The sequence below is a fragment of the Dermacentor andersoni genome, chromosome 10 (genome assembly GCF_023375885.2).
Source record: "Dermacentor andersoni chromosome 10, qqDerAnde1_hic_scaffold, whole genome shotgun sequence".
NCBI lineage: Eukaryota > Metazoa > Arthropoda > Arachnida > Ixodida > Ixodidae > Dermacentor > Dermacentor andersoni.
In genome coordinates, this window is record NC_092823.1 from 65,275,322 (window position 1) to 65,298,681 (window position 23,360).

The following is a 23,360-nucleotide window of genomic DNA, read 5'->3' on the forward strand; positions in this document are numbered from 1 at the left end:
TTTCGCTTGCAGAGGCTAGACGGGGCAGGTGGAAAGAGCGTCTATATTTGTGGTGAAGCTCGCTTCCTGAAATCATGGGTTCGCAACACTGAAATATTTATATCTCGACTATTAATGAGCCGATCTGAAAAAAATTTTTGTAGCAGAACGCTTCCTAGAGGGCACATAACAACTTCCAGCATATAACCAAAGCTCGCTGTTTGGCCTGGTGAGGGGCCGTTTAATATTGTAGAGCCCACCAACTTGCCGCTCATCAACTCACACTCTTGTACTAAACGCTGAAGAAATTAAACATTCCCCGTCGACGTTGTTGCTAATTATCGTCAATCAAAGCAAACGGCACAGAAAGTTTCGTTTACATCGATTCCCACAGTGCATGAGATCCGCATAATTTTTTTTGTTTACCTTCTTGGGCAAATCCTGACAGGTGGTGATCTTGCGCTTTCTCTTGTAGGAGAAGACCGTGGCCTTCAAGATCTTTGAGCTGGGCCTCAAAAAGTATGGAGACAACTCAGACTACATCATGGCCTACGTCGACTACCTCTCACACCTGAATGGTGAGGAAAATCTTTCAGCTGTGCTCAATTGCTTCGTTATGTTATTCACTTTAATTTCATTATCTCTATGGTTATGGGGCACCCCATGAATATGGGCTTGCGTTGGCCATTGTATCCAACGTTATGTGGGCTTGGGCTTGACACATTGCAGCCGAAGTTACCCGACTTCGCTTGCGTAGGTATGGCTCCAAAGTCGCGGGGGGGTCTATTTAAAAAGATATTCTTATGGAATGAATCGCATATCTGTCTGAGTGGCAAGGGAAACCTATAAGGTTTTGCCCAGAAATCACCCATGTTGGAATGTGTGTGAAACAAAGCTATAGCGAAGTGGTTAATGAAGTCCTATAACAGGTAGATGCGATGTCTACAGTTGTGTTTATTTTCATCTTATGCAACGTGTAACCTCATGCAATGTTAATGCGGATGTGCTGCACCATTCACAAAGCTATGGAGAAATGCAAGCACCAAATCAGTCAGAAGAATAATGTAACACATCTGTGCAGTGATATCAAAGGAACATGTGTATGTGTGAAGCTTTTTGATTGGAAAATGGTGATAAGCTTTGCATGCACAGTCGAACCCACTTAAGGGGGGAAGCGGGGATCAGATCGCGATTTTCGCGAAAAAAATCGATTTTTGAAAAGTACGCTTTTCAGAATCTACAGCATCATTTCTATCTTGTACTGAAATATTTCACCGAAAAACAAACTCTAAGCACTTAAAATAAATATATTTGTCGGTGCCGGCGTCCACAAATCCGCCCGAAATCGCGAAAAAGCCGCGAAGTTCAACGCGCGACTGCTCGGCTTTCCCGCCACGGAGCGCCGCCATTTTGGTATCGTTGGAAAGCCCGACTCTTTGACTCTTTGTCCCAGCCCTTCCCTTCCTTCCCTGCCAGCCAGCAAGCGCACAAAAAAGAAAAACAGGAGAGTGGCAGCACGGAGCAGCCAATGGCTGCCGCGCCCCGATTGGCTCTGCGCCGCGGCTCGTTGTAAGGCGCCTCCTCATTGGTCGACGCCGCGCCATAATGGCGGCCGAGGCAAGGAGCGCAAGGAGCGTCTGCTTTTGTCCGCTGCTGGGAAGCCTTTCTGGACTTTCCTTCTCTTGTGTTTCGAGGACGTCGGCCACGTGCAATGGATCCGCGCACGTTCGAAAAGAAGTACCGGACGAAGCATGCCTACGGGAAGCGGAAACGCAAGCCCGTCACAGCAAGGAAGAAGCGGCGATTGTCAGCAGGTGGTTCGGCCGAGCCGAGCGTCCGTTCAGAATCGGCGGAGTACGCGCCCAACGTGCTGTGCGATCTCTCGCCCAACGTGCTGCGGGATCTTGCGCCGAGTCGAGCACCAGCCAGCGATAGTGAGACGAACCATGATCTTTTGCCGTCGAAGCGCGGGCGCAGTGTTACTTCACCGGTGACGATCGACATGCCAGTGAGTCTCGCCGTACGCGAGCGTCCCGTCGCAAGTTCGTCCAGCACAGATTACGGAGTGAGCTTGCAGCGGTCATCGCCGCCCGACTGCAGAGCATCGGAGACGCGCTTCCGCGGTGTGTCGTTCAACGCCGAGATGTCTCCGCAGCCAACAACCGCCAGTGAAGGCAGTCCCATGCCATCGACGAGTTCCGGCGCTTCGACGGAGCTGCAACGCGGGCGCACGCTCGCTGCCGCGGATGCGCCGGCGGCCGACCTTGCCGCTCATCGCAGTGTTGACTGTTCGCCCAGTGAACGTCGCACTATTCAAGCTCACCTGGAAACACGATTTGTGTCCGCGGAAACTGCAGAACTGCAAGCGTCGAGAGTTCGCGAATCGCTTCGCGCGGTTTCAGCAACGGAGCGCAAGTTCGGGCTGACTGGCTCACAGGAAAATGCCATTCCCGCACCTCCAGAAGAGGAGTTTATGCTTGTTCAAGTTGCTGCTTTGAACTCGCTGATTGGTTCCCCGCTTTGCCCAACTTGTCAGCAGCCCGGCCTAGCAGTGCACCGCGAGACTGAACTGGGACTAGCTGTGAAGATGGTACTTTCATGCATTTCCTGTGGTAGTACCCTACAGTCTGAGTGGTCCTCACAAAGGAAGAGCGGCTCTAGAGCTTTCGAGGTCAACATCAGAGCTATGCAAGCAATAAAGAGCATTGGGAAAGGACCAACTGCTCTTAATGACTTCTGGGCCACCATGAATGTCTCGCATCGTGGGTTACACCACAAAACATATGATGGGCACCTCAAAAAGACTTTCAAGCCTGCCGCAGCGGCAGCTGCACACAACATCTTCACAGATGCTGTAGAGGCAGTGAAAAAGGTGTACACTGAAATGGAGACAACATTTTCAAAGAACATTACAGTAGTGTATGATGGCACATGGTTGACACGCGGCCACAGCTCCCATACCGGCGTAGGCTGTATAATTGATTTCCATACAGGGCTTGTGTTGGACTGCATAGTTCTGTCCAACTTCTGCCTTGGGTGCAGCCGACAGCCAGCAGAAAGTGACCCCAACTATGCTGAATGGAAGCAGCAACACCAGTGCCAGAAAAACACTGATGTGAATTCTGGAAGAATGGAGGTTGAGGCTGCACTACAGCTCTTCAGGCGCTCCTTGAGCAGAAATGATCTACGTTACACAAACATAGTTTGTGACGGGGACAGCCGCATGTTTCGCACTCTATGTGATGAAGAAGTTTATGGTTTTGTGCAGCTATCTAAAGAGGACTGCATAAATCATGTTAAAAAACGAATGGGGGCTGCACTTCGCTCTTTGGTGGCCAAGGCAAAGAAAGGAGAGCCACTAGGTGGAAAGGGGGGCCTGACACAGCAGCTCATCAAAAAACTGACAAACTACTATGGCCTTGCTCTGCGGAACCACTCGGAAGTCGAGGAAATGCAAAGGGCAGTAATGGCAACGTACTACCACATCACATCAACAGATGATGAGCCCCATCATGAGCTGTGTCCCCCTGGCCCCCTTAGCTGGTGCAACCACCGGTCAGCTGAGGCAGAAGGGCAGCCAGCACCAGCTCACAAGTACAAGCTTTCAGCTAAAGTTGCTGAAGCACTCCTGCCTGTGTACCAGCGCCTCTCAGACCCTCAGTTGCTGGCCCGGTGCAGAGGAGGCAAAACTCAAAACGCGGCTGAGAGTCTCCATTCAGTGATATGGTCACTAGTATCAAAAGACCAGCATGCCTCACTGTTTGCTGTGGAAACAGCAGTGCACGAGGCAATTTCAAAGTACAACTCGGGCAGTCTGAAAGCTTATTCAGACCTGTGCACAACATTGGGCCTGCGCCCTGGTGCCCTCTCTCTTCAGCGGGCTGTCGAGAAAGACTCCCAGCGAATGAAGAAGGCACACAAAGTCCATCTCCTGAAAGGACAGAGGGCTAAGAAGTCACCTGCTGCCAAGGACACCAAATTCTACAATGCAGGAGCATTCTAGACAGTGTGTGCCAGTATGGAACTTTGAGGCTTGTTTTCTCAAAAGTTTGTTTTGAGCTTATCACCTCGCTCGTGGAAAGCATAGCACGGCAATGGGAGCACGGATTTTAATCCTGTTTGTTTTGCTGCAATTGGTGAAGTGTGCCTTATGTCAAGACAGTCTCAGATTTACCATTTAGGCTCACCATTTTTTTATTACACAATAATTGGAGCATGATACATTCTAAACATAAAGAGAAGGTGCATACTATATCGTTTAGAAGAAGAGCAGAGAAATTTAAAAAGAAATTAAGAGAATCTTGACTTAGACTATACTTCTTAGTAACTATTAAAAACATTTACAGACCCATAACCCATTTTGCTGTCACGCTAGGCTTTCCACGAGCAAGCAACATGTGAGCAATATATAAATAATGATAAAATAAAAACTACTGAAGATATGATTGTGAAACTTTGCAGCTGTCTGTTTGATGCTATTTCGAACCTGTATGCCAAATTTCATCACTCTAAGATAAAAAATGAAAAAGTTAGTTCCGATCCCCTCATCCCCCCTTAAACGATACTGGTTTTAACAACACATCGGTTATAATAATGAGAAGTTGCTGTACCATCAACTTTTATATGTTTTCTACGGTGAAACAACCTGCTTACTACATGCCATCATGCTTGCATTATCAGTTGTAACGATTATCAGTTATAATGAAAGTCTAGCTGCTGGATGTGTGTGCCCAAAGGTAATGAAATGCGAAATCCTTGAAAAGAAAAAGAGAAAATCAAGGCGCAGTACAATTGTCCGCCTCCCTAAAAACTGCCGCGCACTCATTTTCCAGCCGTCTCCGCATTGCCAGCCTTGTGCGCCTCTCTCCCATCGCCCTTCCACCCCTCCAAACACAAATGGGCTGCACCCATAGCTCTAGGCCGTGCTGCCCTCCGAAACACGAATGGACCGCACCAACTGCGCTGCTCCCAGATTGCTCGCTGGCCCCTCGTTTTGCGCAGTTCTGCTAAGCGATTAAGTCGCTTGTGCTCGTCTTTGTTGGGTGCATCAAAGTCGTTCCTGGCTACATGGTTTCTCAGCTTTGTTTGACTCACCGCCGAAACTGAAGATGGCTGATCCGCTCGCTGACTATCGGCAATGCATGACGTTGCCGGTGAAAAGAAAGCGCACTCCTACGGACTTGGAAACGAAGTGCAGTATCGTGACGGACCACAAAGACTGTAAAGTATGTGGCTTGAAGAAGTATGGACTATTGCAACTGACTGTATCGGCAATCATCCGCTCGGCAGAGAAGTTCAACAAAGAAAGCACCTGACAACGGGTTTGCACCTGAGAATGGGTGCAAACACGTTTGACAGGGTGCCTTTAAAGAGGTGGAAGAGTCCCTCTACGAGTGGCTTCTCGGTGCCTGAACTTTGGTCTGGAGTTGACGAGGATGCTTCAGGAATCGGAAGAGTTTGTACATGTGGACGACGTATAAGAAACATCAGAACTTCTGACCGATGAGGCGATCGTTGCAAACGTGCTTGCATCAGATAGCCACGGCAACAGTGAAAATGACGATGGCAGCGGTGGTGCTGTCGGCAGGCTGCCTCAACGTTGTCTTCACAGTAGGCCATGCAGATGATTCAGTCGCTCCGGGGCTTCGTTTTCGCAGGGGACCTCCGCTGCAGTACGTGGAGCACCTGGATGCCTTGGAGAAGGATATTGGCAAGCTTCGCGTAAAGCGAGCAAGGCTGATGCACATGGGGTTTTCTTGTGCAAGCCAACGACAAGTATGTGGCGAGATACTCATGGCGATCACACCCCAGCGTTTCTTCTGGGTTTCTCAAACTGACAAGCTGCCACGGCAACCTTTTTGCATTCAGCCCCTTTTGGGTGCGCCGAAACGATTTCTCAGCGGAGTTTGTATGTCGCTTGCTGCCCGTGACCCCTCTTTGCAGTTGTTATGGCAGTGCCATTCTTGAACGTCAGTAGCCGTGGCTTGTTATGCATGATCGGAGCCCGCAGGAAGCAGAGTTAAACAGTTAAACAAGTGAACACAATCGGCAGCCGGATGGTGGAAGATGGTGGGAGGGGCATCGGCCTTCCCGCCATCATAGCCTTCTCGCAATAGCTCTGCCAGCCCCCTATTTTGATTTTTTCATGCAACGCAGTTATTGCAACTATCAGTTATAACAATGGAATTTTCGTGGCACTTGAATATTGCTGTAACTGGGTTCGATTGTACAGAGAAGTACACTACACCAACCGAGAGCAGTATTCCCAGGCTATCAATTTTGGAGATACTTTCGCAAGACTTGGCACTGGATGCGTCAGAGCGTGCACCCAACAGTGCTTTTGGTGCTGTGCAAAGATAGCGAGCTTGGCACTGCACCAGGGATGCAATGCTGTCGACTGATATGCAGATGTGTCGAATCTAGCACAGTGTTGCGAAAGTCTATCTATCTTTGAAAGTGAATGCCCGAGAACACCACCCCAATACAATCTCAAATCCTTAACATTTGTTATGACACCTTTCTTATTTCATGTGGTGCTTTCCTTTAAGATTATGAGATGTAATAAGTAAGCCTACATGAATCTCTCTTGCCACTGAATACAAAGGGAAGAAGCTAAAGCGTTAAAGATTTGGCTCAACATGATTTGAAATTGGTTGAAACACAATTCTGGGTCGCAAGAGCAACAGAAAACACCAAATAAACCGTTCAAAAAAGAATATGTCCCAAGGACAATGATGTGTGAATGTTACCCAGTGAATAAAAAAACAATCTCAGTGCAATTGCTTTCTGCTTTTGTGGCAGAGATCAATGAAATGATCTTTCTCTGTGTTCGTTGTATGACATTTAGTGCACATACTTGTTTCTTTCTTGGACTGCAAAAGCACCCTTGCCTTATAATCATGGTGTCTTATACCATGACACTTTTTTATATTGTTTTGGGACGAGTGCATTAGGTGTGTCAATGCAGTGCTGACATTATGAAATGACGTGTTGTAATGCAGCCATTTTGAGATGCCGAGCTTTTGCATGCACATTGACTGAAATGTCCGATTCTTCTTAATCTCTCTCTCTCTCTTTTTTTTTAAATGATGGAAACAGAGGACAACAACACGAGGGTGCTGTTTGAAAGGGTGCTCACGTCGGGTTCCCTGCCACCAGAGAAGTCGGTGTAAGTTGGTGTGCCCGCTGTCATGTGACCGACTTTTATTTCTATTTGAACTTTATTAGCTTACCTTTTTCACCTCACTTTGACCTGTGTGCAGAAGTCGCAAAATGGACACCCCTTGAACTTTCACGCGGGTAACAGCAGCTTAGCATGCTTTTTAAATGGTAAACACTGAAACGTTTTTGGCTTGGCATTGCTTACAGTCCACTGTGCTCTGATTATGTGGGCTCGGGCACTGCAAAAAACATACATTTCACATTTTTTGTATAGTGTTTTTTGTTGTGAAGACAGGAGCAATATGTAGTCAGCTTGGCTGCAAAACGGCAAGGCAGCCCGGAGGCCATACGATTATGTTCTGCTTAATTGGCTTGGCAAAATAATCAAATAAATTCTGGGCTTCTGTGTGCGGGGGGGAGGGGCTTCAGATTAATTTTGACTGCTTGGGGTTTTTTAATGTGCTCACAATGCATGATACACAAGCGTTTTGACATTCTGCCTAGTAAATAAGTAAATAAATAAGCAAAAACAAGTAAATAAGTAAAATAAATAAAGAAGTAAATGTAGGTTGTTTTAAGCTTGGTAGATATTTGCTGGGCAGCTATAAGGTGTGTTGTCGGCATCAAAATGCACAAACTTATCGGTTTTTTGGTGAAACCCACAAGGGTTAGAAAATACATTAGTGCTCTGTGCCAACCAGATGTGAGAGGCAGTTTTTTGAGGGGCCCAACGTGGCATGAACCAACCCTTTAAATGTACACTAAATAGAAACACTAATGAAGCATGCTTTCAAAACAATATTTTTGATCATTTTGCAGTAATATATTCGTTATCTGAGGAGAATACAAGGTCAAAGCTTTTTTTTTTTTTTTTTTTTGATTTTGCACCGATACCTCATTGCTGGCACATCAGTTTGGTGCCGTCGATTTCAGAGCATTTTTTTTTATTTGGGCTGTTGTGGCTTATGATAATTCCTTGAACTTGCCAAGTTCAGTCTTTAGCTTTTTTAGAATACAGTATAGTTTATTTTTGCCGATTAAAAATTAACTAGTCTCAAGCAGATGCCATCAAAATCCATGGCATCACAACAAGCAGGTGCTAGAACTTCAAGGTGGCATTGCCACACCTATTTTGTTTTTGTGTCTTTTCCTGCTTACTAAGCATCTTCGTGTGATACTTTCGTGGCATTGTAGAAATGTAATGTACTAGTAGTAATTAACACAGCTCAAGTGCTTTTTCTCTTCACTGTCCCTTGACACCACATAAAACTGAAAGAATAAATAACCCTAACTGCAAGGATGGACCAGATACGTGTATCAGTACTCTGTCGAAACCCCGTGTGTCGTTATGTCAGCAACTTGCCGTGTCTGTCATGCTGTCCTGTCAATGAATTTCCTCTCGACGGATGTGTTTTCTGACAAAAATCATGGCGCTCTCATTCCAGGGAGATTTGGAATCGGTTCCTGGAATTCGAGTCCAACATCGGCGACCTCTCGAGCATTCTCAAGGTTGAAAAGCGGAGGGCTGCTGCTATTGAAAAAGTGAGCTCCCCGATTCAGTCAGTCCGGTTGAATGAGCGATTGGCCTTCCTTGGCACTCCCTCCTTCAGCACTAATGTTATTGCATACTTGAGAAGAGGAGAAATGTTTCTTGGCTGCTTGGCTTATTGCAAGAGCAGTGGCCCCAAAATTTTCCCCTGCCTTTCCTTCACTTTAATGGGCACCCATTGATGTAGTGATATCAGTGTGAATCTTCTACTACTTTTGCCCATGACAAATAATTGATCACATCATACTTTACTGTGGTCAATCTAAAGCACACACCAAGAGAACATTTCCCCACAGGATCGACTGATGCTCCTCTAAATTCCGAATTCTTTGACGTAGTAGCAGAAAAATTTACCTTTTCTGTGAATTCCATGCTGCCAACACATTTATTGCGATAGCAATTATATGGACACTCCAGGTACACTTGTGCCATTGTCGTCGCCGTCGCCGTGATGTTCTGTATGAAGTCCAAGCACAATAACATTGTCGCTGTGCCCCGTGTGCTCTATATGCGAGTGAAACTTGTGAGGGTCAGCCGGTGATCGTGGATCAATCTCACGCGCACACGGGAGGAAAGCGGGGAGGAAGAGTGCTGCCTTCCGTCGTGCGTGAGGCATTGGGGGGAGGGATGGAGGGGGGGGGGGGGCATTCTGCTCCAGCAGCTGGCTGTGTGCGGTGCGGCCGCCCTATCTCGAAAGCAATCTATGATGTGGACAAAGTGCACAGTCACACGGGCCTCATCTTCAAAGCAATCTGCGATGTGGACATAGTGCGCTGAGTGCCAGTAGCTTTGCATGCACTGTGCTTTTGACGTTTATTTGCCGTTAAAGCGAAAGGCAGCACGAAGGTCGGTTCACTTTGTTGCTGCCGTGCTTCCTCACTCCAGCGTTTTGACAGCGACTCTGCGGTCATTGTGCGAGATGTGTTCATGTTTACCTGTGTGCAAGTGACACTGTGCTTGTTAATTTAGTTAGTAAGTGAATGTTTACAAGTTTATACGGCTAATAAAACTACTATCCTTACTTCGTATAGCTGTCTACTAATTTGCTATCGTAATTGATGCTTTGCCTTTCTGCCATAACTGAGACTTTTTTTTTTCACTCAGCTGTACCTATTCATGCAAACAAGAGCATTGCTGTCCAGAGTGTTTGTTTTGCTAATACAGTTGACTCTCGTTACAACAGACCCTGATAACCCGACAAAAAATGGCTGTTTTATCCTAAATCCATAACATCCAAAACGTCTCACTTCCGAAACTTTGGTTGCGATGTGTAACAACATTATTGCAAAGAGTGAGTGACGAATGTCTAAAGTAAAACAAAAGAAAGAAGTCGTCCTTTCACCCGAGAGGCGAAGCATGGATTGCGATAGCAAATTAGCAGGCAGCTATGCGAAGTAAAGATAGTAGTTTCATTGGCTGTATAAAGTTGCAGACATTCGCTTAGTAACTAAATTAACAAGCACTGTATCACATGTGCATAGGTAAACATGAACACATCTCACTCTATGACCACGGAAAGTTGCTGTAAAAACGTTGGAGTGAGGAAGCACGGTAGCAGCAGCGAGCGAATCGACCTTCGTGGTGCCTTTCGCTTCAATGGGAAATAAACGTCGAAAGCACAGCGCATACAAAGCTACCGGCACTGGGCGCATTTGTCCACATCGCAGATCACTTTCAAGATATGGCGCCTGTGCAGCCGCGCCGTAAGCAGCAGCTGCCGGAGTAGAACCCCCTCTCTCCCTCGTTTCTCCCGTGCCTGGCGAGTGAAAGAAGACGGCGCACTTCTGCCCCACCTTCCTCCCTCGCGCGCGCAATACTGAGCCGCGATCATCGGCTGACCCTCGCAAGTCAGTTGTTAGCCCGTGTCAACATGGCAAAAGTCAATTTTAAAAGCCCAATTTTGACAATAATTGCCAGCTAATTTCGTCCACTGTAGGCGATAGTCCATTGTAGCACAGTCCGTTAAAAGCGAACTTCATTGCATAAATAAAATAGGTAGAGCAAACTAAGTTTGAAATATGGTCTGTTATATCCGAAAGTCTGTTGTAGGCGGGTCCATTGTAACGAGCGTAGATTGTATCTGCTATCTGTTGTCATTACTTAAGCCTTTGTTATGTCTTGCCTGCCTCTTGTTATGCCTGAAGTGCTAGAACATTCTTTTGTTTTTTTACAAGGCCATGACAACTGCGTCAGAAGGGCCGTGGACCACGTCAGACATTCTTGTTTGCTTTCAGTCCTGACACTTCTGGATATTTCAGTGTCCAAATAAAACACGATATGAACTGAACTAATGCAAACTTAGTCTTGCAAATGTGTAAATGCAGTCAAAAGCTTGGTCTAATTGAAGGGTATTGGCATCTGTAGAGAACTAGACAGAACTTCTGAAACTGCTCAGCTTAAGATACAGTTTCGCTGATGGTATCTTGTCATGGCTATTTCTTTTCCTGTGAAATTTTCTGGAAGGTTTCTGTAAAAGTCCTAGCGCATGCTTGTACTTTTTTGTGTGACTATTAGGTGGATGCAAGTAACTCGGTTTTGTGTTGTACATAGCAGTCGTGACGACACTCTTGACTCGTTCCAGCTCAAGGAGTTTGAGGGCAAGGAGACTGCGCTGCTAGTGGACCGGTACCGGTTCATGGACCTCTACCCCTGCAGCCCACAGGAACTGAAGTCGCTAGGATACAGGGTGAGTTTTGTAGCTTTCTTTACGTGCTGGCCGATTTGACATCACGGCGTGACACGTGTGGCATGCGGCGTAATTTAGTTGTATCGTGGCAAGCTGTTGCACATGGCGGCACTGCATCCTGTCCTTCGTTCTTGCATAATTTCCATCTTACAAGGGCTCCTCTCATGGCTAGAGTGGCCGTTTTGGTGTTGCTGCAGCACGATGTGCTGCTGACGCAGCTTACAACATACTGTCATGTAAGGGACGCTTTTTACTGTAGTTGGACCTCGTTCATACACGTTTTAGAAAAGAATGTTAGAAAAAAAGAACATACTAACTGGGAAAGCGTGCGATCCAAAGTCACTAAACAATTTGGCAGACTCGGCTGTATTTGACGTCTGTGTAATGTGTACCGTTGCCCAAATCGTTGCAGCACGAGACGCTGCCGCGCGCCAGTCTGGTGGGGCCTGAGATGCGCATTTCTGTTTTTGCGGTTTCGGCAAACTTACGTTCACACTGCTGGAATTCGGCCTGGGTCAGCAGCTTCATTGGGCGGAGCATCTTGGCGGGAAGTTTTGATGTGTCCACTTTGCGAGAATCGTTGCTGCGCAAGACGCATCGAACTGTGGGGCCCCGATGGCCCCAGATGTGCGTGGTCGTTTTAAGACGGCGAGGGGAAACCAAAAAGAAGTCTAGCTGGTGGGCGATGCTGGAATACGATGCCACCAGAGCGAAACATGGCGCTCACATTGCACTGCCTGCAGCAAGGAACGGAGGCACTGTTGGCTTATTGCCTATTAAAGGCGTGCAGTATGTTTCCAATGGTACTACACCCCATGCACTGTGAAACAGACAGGGAAAATGCTGATCGTGATAGAGTTTGCGGCGATAACTGTGAATGATGACGAGTGGATTTTCTGGCACTGAGTGTGTGGCGATATTGTCATATGACATGGGCAGGCGAGCGCTGCGGGGAGGGTGTCGTTGCAGGCGCCTACTGCTCTCCATACTGCTCTCCCTGCTTACAGGCAGCTACGCCTCGCGGCTCTTGTTTGCGTGGGATCTAGGGGCAGGAAAATGAATCGTACGATTGCAGTATGGGGATATACTGAATGCTAGTGCTGAAGATCATGTTTTCCAGCAATGTGTTTACCAGTAGAAAAGAAGCCCAACTATATTGGGTCATTTTTTCCGTTCACGATTGCGAACGTTGGCACTGCGAAATCATGCGAAATAGAATTGTATCAATGAGGTTTTACTGTATATGGATGCTTGAGGTGCATTTGTGCTCTCGGTCACGCTTGTCACAGTACCAATGTGCATGCGGCATGCACGTGTAGGGTGGAAGGCCTCCAGAAATGTGCAGTGCGCTCGGTTCCAAAAGCAACGAAGCCAAGTGTTCAGTTCGTTCAGTCGGTTCAGCCGTAGCCAGGATAGTGTTCTGCCTTCCACGGCTGGCATGAGCATTGTGCGCTCGCACATTAGCCTTCCTGCTGAGCTGTGTGCGTACCACACAGTGTTGCCTATGCCGGTCTGAGCTGAATGCCGTGCAAAATGGACAGTAAACACCAAGCCAAGTTTATTATCTCATCGTTACTTTGGGCGCTAACAAACGTTTACAGTCTTCCTTTGGTCTTGATCCTTGCGCCATCGACGTTTGATGCTTGCAACGCCACTGGCGATGCTCCTCTTTGTGCCAGCGTTCCGAGACACTTTCTGCACAACGCTACACCTTGCTACCCTTTTCAATTATTTTCCTTTAGGCAAAACTACCACTTTATTTAGTCCAGAAATGTGGGCTTGAACTTTTTGGTGCAGTTCATACACGAGCAAGAAAAAAATGAGTAAATTTGTATTTGCTCCGAAAAACTGACGTGCTTCTCACAGTGTGTGACGACCTTGGCAGGCCTTCATTTTAGCTTTGTTTCCTTTCCTATTCATCTTCGCTAACATGTAAATGCGAAGCCAAAGCAGCTGGAATTTGGTCCACTGCAAGTGTGCTTAGATGACGAAGCCATCCTCAAGCGCCTACTCGGACGTCTCGCTGCACGTAAAGTTGTGTGATAAAAAGATACGTGCCACTTTTCTTGTAAAGCAGTAGTGCCCACGCACATTCCAGCTGATGCGGGAGTGAGGAAACTGCACAAATGTGTACGATACGCACAGCCCGTGGGCGATGTGGTGTACATACGTTGCACAATATGCCAATGCAAAGCACAAGTGTACAAGACACAAAGCGCCGAGATACGACTTTCACCAGTGCTTATTCAATGACTACATGAGCGATTAGATGGGACATCGCACCAAAGAAAGGTTACTGAAGCAAAAAACATGACGTGCGGTTGCTTCAGAGCAATTGGCAAAGAAAAAAAAAAAGAAGTGCAAAGGAGTCACGAACATTGAATTCAGGAGTGGAAAGTATGCCAAACTGTGTATCCGAATTCAGTTGCTAGTCTTGCCTTCCGGTGCTGCCAATATATTGCAGTGCCTCCACCACTTGGAGAAGATGTAATGAACCCGGAAGGACGGATATGCAACATGGACACATTCTTTGAAGCTTTCACAGAAGCTTCGGGTTGTTCACCCAGTCATCGCGGCACAGGTGTCGTGTTCTGACATTGTAAACGGAGGCATTGGACGGAGGCAGACGCAAGCAGGGGTAGCGTCACCTCGTGATCAAACCTGGTAGCACCTGCGGGAGTGCAGCAAAAAGCATTTACACCCCGAGTCTCTTCAAGCATTTATTATATCCAAGCTTAGTACTTCTATACCCTCTGCAACATCTGACGCGTAATCCAGTGTGAAGGTACGAAGGTTACAGCAAGTGTGAAAAAGACTCGAGCACAAGTAGAAGGAGCGTGCGGGACAAACGCTGGACTTGGAACTGAGTTTTAGTTCAGTAAAAAATGCCACAGATGTTTCTGTGTGTTGCACTGGCTGTGTTCTGTACAACGCACACATCCCGCCTCAATGCCGACTGCACCTTCACTCATTGGCGCCACTGGTTGCCACTGCATGAAAGCCGTTGTGTAACTCCCCTATACGGAATCGTCATAAAACACTTAAGCCCTGGAGTCGCGGTTGCGAGAAATTGCAACTGACAATCGTGCCCAGAAGAGGAGCAGTGCACGCTTAATGCGAATGGTATGTGTGCGGCTCCCTCTGATGGCAAGTTTTTGCTTCGGTCACTTTCATTTTTCTTTAACTTATCATCTCTACACTTCAGCTAAAACGTACAAATAATTTTCCCTCTGTTTTTCTATTTTTTCTTGCTTCATTATCTGTAGGCTACATTTAATCTTGAATAAAAAGAATTGGGCACCTCGACTCCTCATTTTCTCGTTCATTACATGGAAGGGTCTTGACTTTTGCAGGTTTGGTGCGTTTGAGTAGCATATGAGGTTTCATTGGTCAGCTGCCCGCTCCTAAAAGTTCACTTACTATATGACGTCATTGGTAAAAAGGATAACCTATTGCCATGGCCATGAGTGGTGCCAGCTAAGTGTGCCAGGGTTGAATACTGTACACATAGATGAGTATCCAAGAATGTGGACGTGGGAACAGCCGCCGTAGCACAATTGCTAGTGCAACGCACACGTAACGCGAAGCATGCGTGCTCGGCTACTACTGGCTTCAAGTTGCTCTTTCGTCCACTTTAATTTTCCTTTAGCTTATCATTTTTACGTTCCTATTAAAGAACAAGAATTAACTTCCCCTGTGCTTTCCTTGGATTCATTGTCTGTTTGCTTCATATGGTTGTGACCAAAAGATCATCTGGCCCCCCATTTCCTCTTCTTCTCGTTCACAAGCTGTGCGGTATTGTGCCTGATAGTTGAATGTGCTGTGACCACTCTGTTGACAGGAGGTGACGCGGCTGCCCGTGGTGGTGTCGTCTGCGCCAGCGTCAAAGCGGGAGGTGCGCGAGGAGGCTGCGACAGACAAGCAGAACCCCGTGTACCCCCGCCCTGACACGGGACAGATGATCCCCTTCAAGCCCAAGCAGATCTGCCGTGAGCCAAAACACCTATTTCTCTCTCTCTCTCTCTCTATCTCTCACTTGCATGCCAGATTTGTCTGATGTGACTCTGTTGTGTTGAGTACTTTATTTGTACCGTACAGTCAAACCATGATGGAACAAACACCGATACAGTCAAACCTCGATATAACGAATTTCAGTTGAATAGAATCTGCAATGCAACAAATTGGTTTGATTTCGTGATCTTAGTTTCGTTGAAAACCATGTATTCCTTTTTCGCGATTTGACGAAGTAATTTCGTGATGCGGTTTCCATAACGTTTTTGTCCCTTTTTCAGCGAGTTAGTAAATCCAGCAAAGTGCTATAAAAATGTAGGCTGAGGCAGAAGTCATTATATGCAAGCGTCATTCAGCATGAAAAGTTTGCGCGGCAAAAAACGTCATCGTGTGAACGGGATAATTGCGTTCCTTGAAGTGCCCGCATAGCAGTGCAGCATGCAGGAAGGAAAACCTGCAGCGCCATGTGGCTCGTTGGTAAAGAACTTGCAGAGGCCGCAGGGTGCGCAATAGCTTGGATTAATGGCAGCCAATCTCGAAGGCCATGCTTTTGTGTGTTACGTCACCTTACATTTTGTAGTTGTCTCTTTGAGATAGCCATCAGTAATTCACATTTTGGGAAAAACTGCAACTTTTTTTTTTCCCTCAAGAAGGACAAATATCTGTATCCTTTGACACTCTTTCTTGTTTTGAGGTCGCCTTCCCATGACCGCGGCAGGGCACTAAGTGCGGTCAACCATGGTGCCCAAAATTCATAGCACTCTGTGACGCGTCGCATGCAAATCTCGTTGCTGTGAGCCACGCCGACTCGTTACTCTCAGCACGATCTGCACCGCATGTGCCACTGCTCATAATCACACCATCGTGGCCCGACTTCCTTGCAATAAGTTGTTTATAAGTGCATATGGCAAGATATTAACAGGAATGTTCTGGGAATTTGTGAAATTATCTTTGCTGCCGAAACATTAAAATGTCAACTTAGCAAAATTCGTGAATAAACTAACTTTTTCGCCGCAAGTACGACTTCTGTATCGAGGTTCAACTGTATGAGAAGTTATTGCATAAATGAGGTAAGTCTAAAATCTGGTTGGCCATGCTTTATACAAAGGAGTATTCTACTGGTACTGTAACAAAACAGAAAATGCAAGGATTGAGATGATATTGGTTACAGTGAAACGAATATTGGTTTGCTCGGCAGCTTGAAGTATCGATGGTGATTGCGGCAGCAAATAATATATGTGCAACGCTCGTCAAGGGCAACTTGAAATGGCACATTTTGGACGCAGGCGCGCATTTTGGCTAGTGGCTTCGCTTGGCTTGTCCGCAGTCGGCAAGCTTATGTGCTGATCCTGTGTGATCACACTGATGGAACTGACTGCACATTAATGATGCTGCAAAGTGCGTTTGTAATTTAGCGTTGCTCATGTGTTACTTATTTGAACGGCAAGCCACTGAGAAGCTGCCAGTTTTTCTGGACTACCATGTTCATCATGCACGAGCTCGGTTGAAAAATTTAAAGATAGTTATATTCTGGAGTTTCACATGCCAAAACCACAATCAAAACCACGGATTAATTCTGACCACCTGGGGTTCTTTACCGTGCACCTAAATCTAAGTACATGATCATTTTTTCATATCACCCCATCAAAATGCCGCCACTGCAGCAGGCAAAAGAAATTAAAAAAGAAGTGCTTGTGGGTGTACATGTCTACACGTACACGCATATGACGAACCTTGGATGCAATGAAGATATATTCATGTCGATTGTGACTTCATTGAATGAGTTGAATGGCTGATTGAGCAATTAAATGAGCCTTAAATAGCTGCAAGGACCATGGGAATTCTTCTTCATTATAATGACGTTTAATTCTCATCCACAGCAACTGGGGCACACCTTGTTCCTGGTGGCGTGTTTCCTCCTCCACCGGCAGCTTCGGAACTGATGATGAGGCTACCACCACCCCATTGCTTCATGGTGAGGATGCTGAGATGTTGGCTGCTCTAAGTGTAACGTGGTAAAACGGGTGGGCAGCTCTTATCTACACCACATTGACTACACTACACTACCTACCTGACTACACTACCTACCTACACTACCTACTGACTACCTACCTGACTACACTACCTACCTACACTACCTACTGACTACCTACCTGACTACACTACCTACCTACACTACCTACTGACTACCTACCTGACTACACTACCTACTGACTACACTACGCTACCTACTGACTACCTACCTGACTACACTACCTACCTACACTACCTACTGACTACCTACCTGACTACACTACCTTGATCTACACCACCCTGACTGCCATAAAAGGCAATGAACAGCTGTTTTTGAGAGGGAAATGCTGCGAAACGACTAGTGCATGTGCTTTCTCTATGATTTCGTTCTCCTTGGTTCGACTTTAGAAAAAATATGTTGGTGGGCACATATCTTAAACGTTGTTCGGCATGCAAATTTAGCATCATAACAGACACGCACAACAAAGACGGCACAAGCAAACTGTCTTCTTCTCTGCTTGTGTGTGTTTTTGCATTGTGTTTCCAAACGTGGCATGCTGTATTCTTAAATCTGTAGGAACCAACGACTAAATAATTAAAAGTATACAAATTAAGTTTTTGTGTGAAGAACATTTCATTGCTCTTCTCTCTTGTGCAAATGGCCACTTATAAAAGGTGAGCAGGTTCAAATTATTTCTCGACATGGAACTATGTTACTGCATTAGATGGATAATGCAGTGGCACTATCGTTGTTTACTGTCGGTCATGGCCACCATTCAAACTGCAAGAGTGTGAGAAGTGCTAGAAGGTGTTTTGTCACATCAGCTGTGCTTTCTGCTTCTTTTTGTCTCCACCAGGGTCCCTTTGCAGCAGTTGACGAACTTATGGAGGTCTTCAGGACCATGAACCTGCCTGATAAACGTGAGCCACTTTATAGCTTTTTGGAGTCCAAGTGTTGTTATTGCACTGCTGTCTTGAAAACGTATTGCTTGCAACACTGATTCTTTCCTCTTTGTTTTATTTTTTGCCTGCTCAATCTCTGCCCTCACAGTCACGATGTTTTAATCTTGAATTCAGACATTTTCTTTAACGGCAATGCATGCAGAGCTGTAGGTATGCTATGTGCTCGCTTGCTTGTCCAGTTTTCTTTTTATTCTGGAACCGCAGGTTTATTACAGTTAAAGTGCATTTAATAGGACGAGTACCTTCCCAAGGTGGTGTTGGTCTTCGACGACTGTATTTAGGGACCTCAACTGATTTATTAGTGTTGCTCTGTGGTGTCCCCTTAACCTGTCTCTCTCACTTCCTTGTCTCCGCAGCCCCCCGTCCGAGCGAGAACGGCGTCTCGAAAGACCACTTGAAGCTCTTCGAGCACAACCAAGCAGGTGGCCCACAGTCGGGCAACCCTGGCGGCGGCGGAGGCGGCGTCAAGCGCAAGCACCGCGACGGTGCCGCCGCCGGTGCAGGCGGCGGCACCAACGCGGGCGGTGCTGGCGCCGAAGAGAGTGAAGAGGAAGACGGTGGCCTCGCACCACCCGCGCACGACATCTATCGATCGCGGCAACAGAAAAAGGTGCGCTGAGGCGGTGAGAGGGCCTGCATGCACGTCTGCTTTGTCATGGTGGCAGGTGGCTCATCACCGGCAGTGTGACGGGGAGTGTGCAAGTGTGCGACAGATTGCGTCTATGACAGCCCACTGCGTTGCAGCGGGATGCCCAAGACTAACCTCCCTTTGAGATGACTTTCTGATGAGACAAGTTTTTCAACATCCCTTCGTGTTTGTTTTGACAGCGGTGTTTATTTACACTGCCTGGTAAATGACAGCACCGAAATTTTTTCCGCCACGTATTGCATTCAAAAAGTTACTGCCACAGACTAAAGATAGAATATCCGCAGTGGCAAGTTATCCCTGCAACGTCTTGCAAGCAACTTCTTCCACAGGGCAAGATGCTGTTTTGTCTGCAATGTTATGCAGTGCACAGAAGCTTGTTGGCCGTCTTAAACATGCAGCACTAGTAGAAGCGATGGGACAGGGTGAAGTCCTTCTGTAGGCAGTTGCCCTTGCTGTCACATCTCTCTTTGCCGGCATTGGCTGTGAACTTTTACAGAGTGTATTGCTCCAAAATTTAAAAAGGAGCTTTCCAAGTCGTTCTTCGGGCAGTTTTTATACCATAGCAGAAGCAAAATCACTCCAAGTTGCCATCTTATAAGGGAACACGTAGCTTGCCACAGTTTCATGACAGGGCCGTCATTTGACCGAGCCCCACTAAAAGAGGGCTCTGTATGTGGTAATGCTTTCCAATAGAAACAGTGCAACACTAGGAACTGCTCGGAAGATAGTCTGATGAGGGCTCGCGCCAGTCTGGAGATCAGTACGGAGGCCAGCGCAAATATTCGTCCAGAGTATCTTTTAGAGCACTTCTGTATGCTCACTTTTTCATGCTTTCCCACTGAAAAACATTAGAGAGATTTAAACTGGGAGATGCAAACGGATTTGCGTTCCACTTGCACACCCAAGCTGCTTGGTCATCAGCAAGGCCCAATTAGAATTTGGTTTTTAAGACTCTCTACCTTTAGCCAAAAGAAAGCTTTACCAAAAAAAGGGAAAAGGAAGAGTTAAAGAGAGGCTTGTGAGGATGGTGGGCCTGCAGTTTGAAGGCATCCTCACTCCTTGGCTCAACTTCGACTGCAGTGGGCTGTCATCTGTGCTAGACGGGACAGTCTGCCTCATGCTAGCAAGTTTCTGCTCACACAGCTCAGCATAGTACACTCATCACAACTTGAGCTGGTGCACTTAAATTTGACTGATGGCAGTGAACGCAGCTGCACGGTTTCTTTGAGTCTGTACAAGTGTAGGGTTTTGTTTGTGTGTGACCTAGCTCAGCCCTGCATTGTGTGCCCAAAAGGCGTCTCACCTGCGAAGGCACCGCGTTTGTCCGTTCACGGTGCTTGCGTCCGTCCGCTTGTGCGGAGTTTGTGACCAAGGGATGCTATTTCAAACACTGCCTGATTCCGCCGCACTGTCAGATTCACCGTCTGGTCGTCTCTGATTGGCTCGCAGGGCGGCCGTGCCTTCCCCGATTGGCTCAAAACAACAAAATGGCAGAATTTGACAACATGGCAAAATTTCATAGGGCTCAGAAGGCACTGTTTGTGACATATACCCCCCCCCCCCCCCCCTTCTTTTTAATGTACCTGTACTAAGGAGTAGGGTAAATGAACTCTTACTCTTCCGGAGGGGGTGGTAACGATAGAGTGGTTCCAACTCTACATTGGAAAAAGAGTAACCGCAGAGCACCCTGGGTAAATGAGCCATAAAATAGCGCACTTTTCCATTACAGTGTGCTAGTGCTAGAAATAAGAAAAAAAACTTCAATACTAACATCTTTGGTGGTGTTGAAGCTTCTCACTAACGTGTCATCATCATCAGCATGACCACCATTTACTAACCCTTAAAAAAAGTCCCCTGTGGCATGTTTATACATAAAGGAGGAGCAAAGGTGTTGATAAAACACAGTGGTCACCACTTCAAGCATGAAGAAAACCACTTATTCGTGCAAAACAGAAACAACAGAGTTAGAGTCGAATTTGAAATGAGCATGTGAGTGTTGAGGGAAATAAATGGCACCTGGAAAAGGGTGTGTTGTGGGCTCCTGGAGCACCCACCAGAGAAACAGGTCAGCACATTTGACTCCGCACTGCGCTTAGGCCGACTTGTGCGGGGCCGAAGATCTCAGCTGCGTGGCCTCTCGTCTCGCTTTTCGTAGTCTTGCATTCGCATAGCCGGATTTGGCCGTGCCACAATTCTGGCAGCGTCGAGGAGTTTCACAGCAGTGTCTGGCATCTTGTGTTTCTTTTTCTTTTTTGCCCCACACCGTTGTTACAAGCATGTGCGCAACTACACATGCGTATGGCGAGTTGCGTGCATGAGTGTGGTTCTGAGGAACTGCGTGGGGCTGTAGATGTTTCGGATGTGTTTCATTTCGTCACATTTGTGCAACATAGCCTAAATTCGCATCATAATATTTGAAGAGCAAATGTGCGGTAATATTTGAAGAGTCAGCGTGCGGTCAATGTCACTGAACAGTCCTTATTTGGAAAGCAATCATGGTAGCAAGCAATTTGTGTGAGAAACATTCAAGCGTAGAGTTTCCTGCAGAAAGTGTCAGAGGGAGATCTAGTGATAGTGTCTAGAGAAGCTGTAACTATGGCAGTTAAGTCGTCATGGAAATGATGAGTGGTATGCGGATTGCTTAAACTTCTTCCTTTGGCTTCAGATGACTTTGTAAATCGATGATATTCAAGTAAATGTTGCATTACAAATGCGACAATTTGCTACGATTAGTGCATCTGTGGAGAGACGTTGCTTTCATTTGTTTAAAAACAACATGGTTGCTTGGAAACTTAGATGAAAGTGTAATAACTAAAGCCCCAAGCCCGTAGATTGGACAAACTGACGTACCGCCGCTCATTTCGTTGGTAGCTGAGTCATCGCGGTGTCTGAGGTCACTTTAGTAAGTTTAGTACGAAACTCTGTGAATTCGAGGACCATTTGGTATATTTTAAAAGCAGCAGTTGCCTTGCCATTTGGTATGCGCAATTTGTTCACAGACACAGGTAACCAGGTAAAAAACCTTGCATGTGACCACCGTAGTCTTTACTGTAGTAGTTGTTAGAACTGGTTTTTTTACTCCAACAAGCACTAACTTGAATTCTGCACGTTTACCAGAATGTCAGCATACCTTGTAGCTTTGGCCTCAGCTTGTGAGCCTGGCGACATTGAGCGTAGTTGACTGCCTGTTTTGGGTTGAAGCCATTCGTGCTCTTGTGTGTGCGTGTGTGTTCTTCCATTCCATTCATGCTTTTACTAGCTCCTCTTTTTTTTCCCCCCCCTTTCTTTTGTAAACTTTTTGATGGCAGTGGCCTTTCCGAATATTTACAGAGTTGGCTTCTGTGGCTGTCTCTTTATACATGCTTGTATCCTATCACCTTTCTGTCACTGTAATATTTGGCGTGCACGCGGAAGCCCGTTTATGAGCACAGCTAACTTCCATTAATTTGACCCCAATAGGACCGACAAAATTGATCTACTTATATCCGGCGGGTTGAAATAAACAAGATGCCGAAAAATGCCGGAACACACCACTGATTCATTTGGAAGTGTTTTCCTGATATTAACACAACCTCAAATCAAATGCAGCCCCACTTTCTACGTGTCCAAAGTAGAAAACTAACGTAGAAATGACATTAAAGTTCCTAAACAAAGTATAAATCTAACGCGGACCCTATTTTAATACGATATTCTCAAGGAGCCCATGTCGTGCAAAATCCGGCGTCGGCATCCTGCGTAGGCGTCCAGCGTCGGGCGTTGCCTCAGCAAAAAGAATTTCGAACCAAGTTCCGAACCACGCATACCCAACTACTTCTCTACCACCAAAGTTGCTCATACCTTGTCTTTCATTCTTTACGAAGTTATTCCTTGGAATTTTGAGATCGGCAGCCCAAAGACAAATGTAGTGGGAAAAAAAAACATCGACAGCACATGTTCTTTATGTTAGCTCTTCTCAGACTGAAATACTAAAGGTGCGAAACAATAATGGGAGATCGACCCACGCAAGAGGCCCTGTTTCTACCAGAAAGCTCACCTTTGTGCACAGTGTCCGCAGCCAGCATTTCCCGGTAAATGTTACGGTTACATAAGTTGCAGTTGTTGGGAAGCATGAAAAGCAGTAAGGGGTCTCTGAACGCTGTTGTGTTCTGCTCTTAAAGGCAAAGCTTACGCGTCCTCCTAATTGTTTAAGCAAGATAAGTGGGTAAGGGTCTAAGATGTGTTGCACTTTGGCGGCCGGTTTCCTAAAGCCAGCTTTGCTTCAATACATTTGTGTTATGTGGTAAAGCATATGGACGCCGCGAAGGAGGTTTTGCTGTCGTATCCGATTGCACCGACCAGGCAACTTTCAA

General features: G+C 46.5%; 1 protein-coding gene across 3 annotated transcripts in view; it reads left to right on the forward strand.

Moving 5' to 3' along the window:
- su(f) (cleavage stimulation factor subunit su(f)) overlaps positions 1–23,360 on the forward strand; it is an 83,466-nt gene that overhangs the window by 54,072 nt on the left and 6,034 nt on the right. For all 3 annotated transcript variants that reach the window (XM_050191129.3, XM_050191131.3, XM_050191130.3), the window contains 8 exons: positions 455–557; positions 7,078–7,147; positions 8,586–8,682; positions 11,271–11,375; positions 15,217–15,364; positions 17,267–17,361; positions 18,257–18,320; positions 18,719–18,972. In XM_050191129.3, coding sequence (XP_050047086.1) covers positions 455–557; positions 7,078–7,147; positions 8,586–8,682; positions 11,271–11,375; positions 15,217–15,364; positions 17,267–17,361; positions 18,257–18,320; positions 18,719–18,972 — 936 coding nt within the window. The remainder of the gene's footprint in view (positions 1–454; positions 558–7,077; positions 7,148–8,585; positions 8,683–11,270; positions 11,376–15,216; positions 15,365–17,266; positions 17,362–18,256; positions 18,321–18,718; positions 18,973–23,360) is intronic.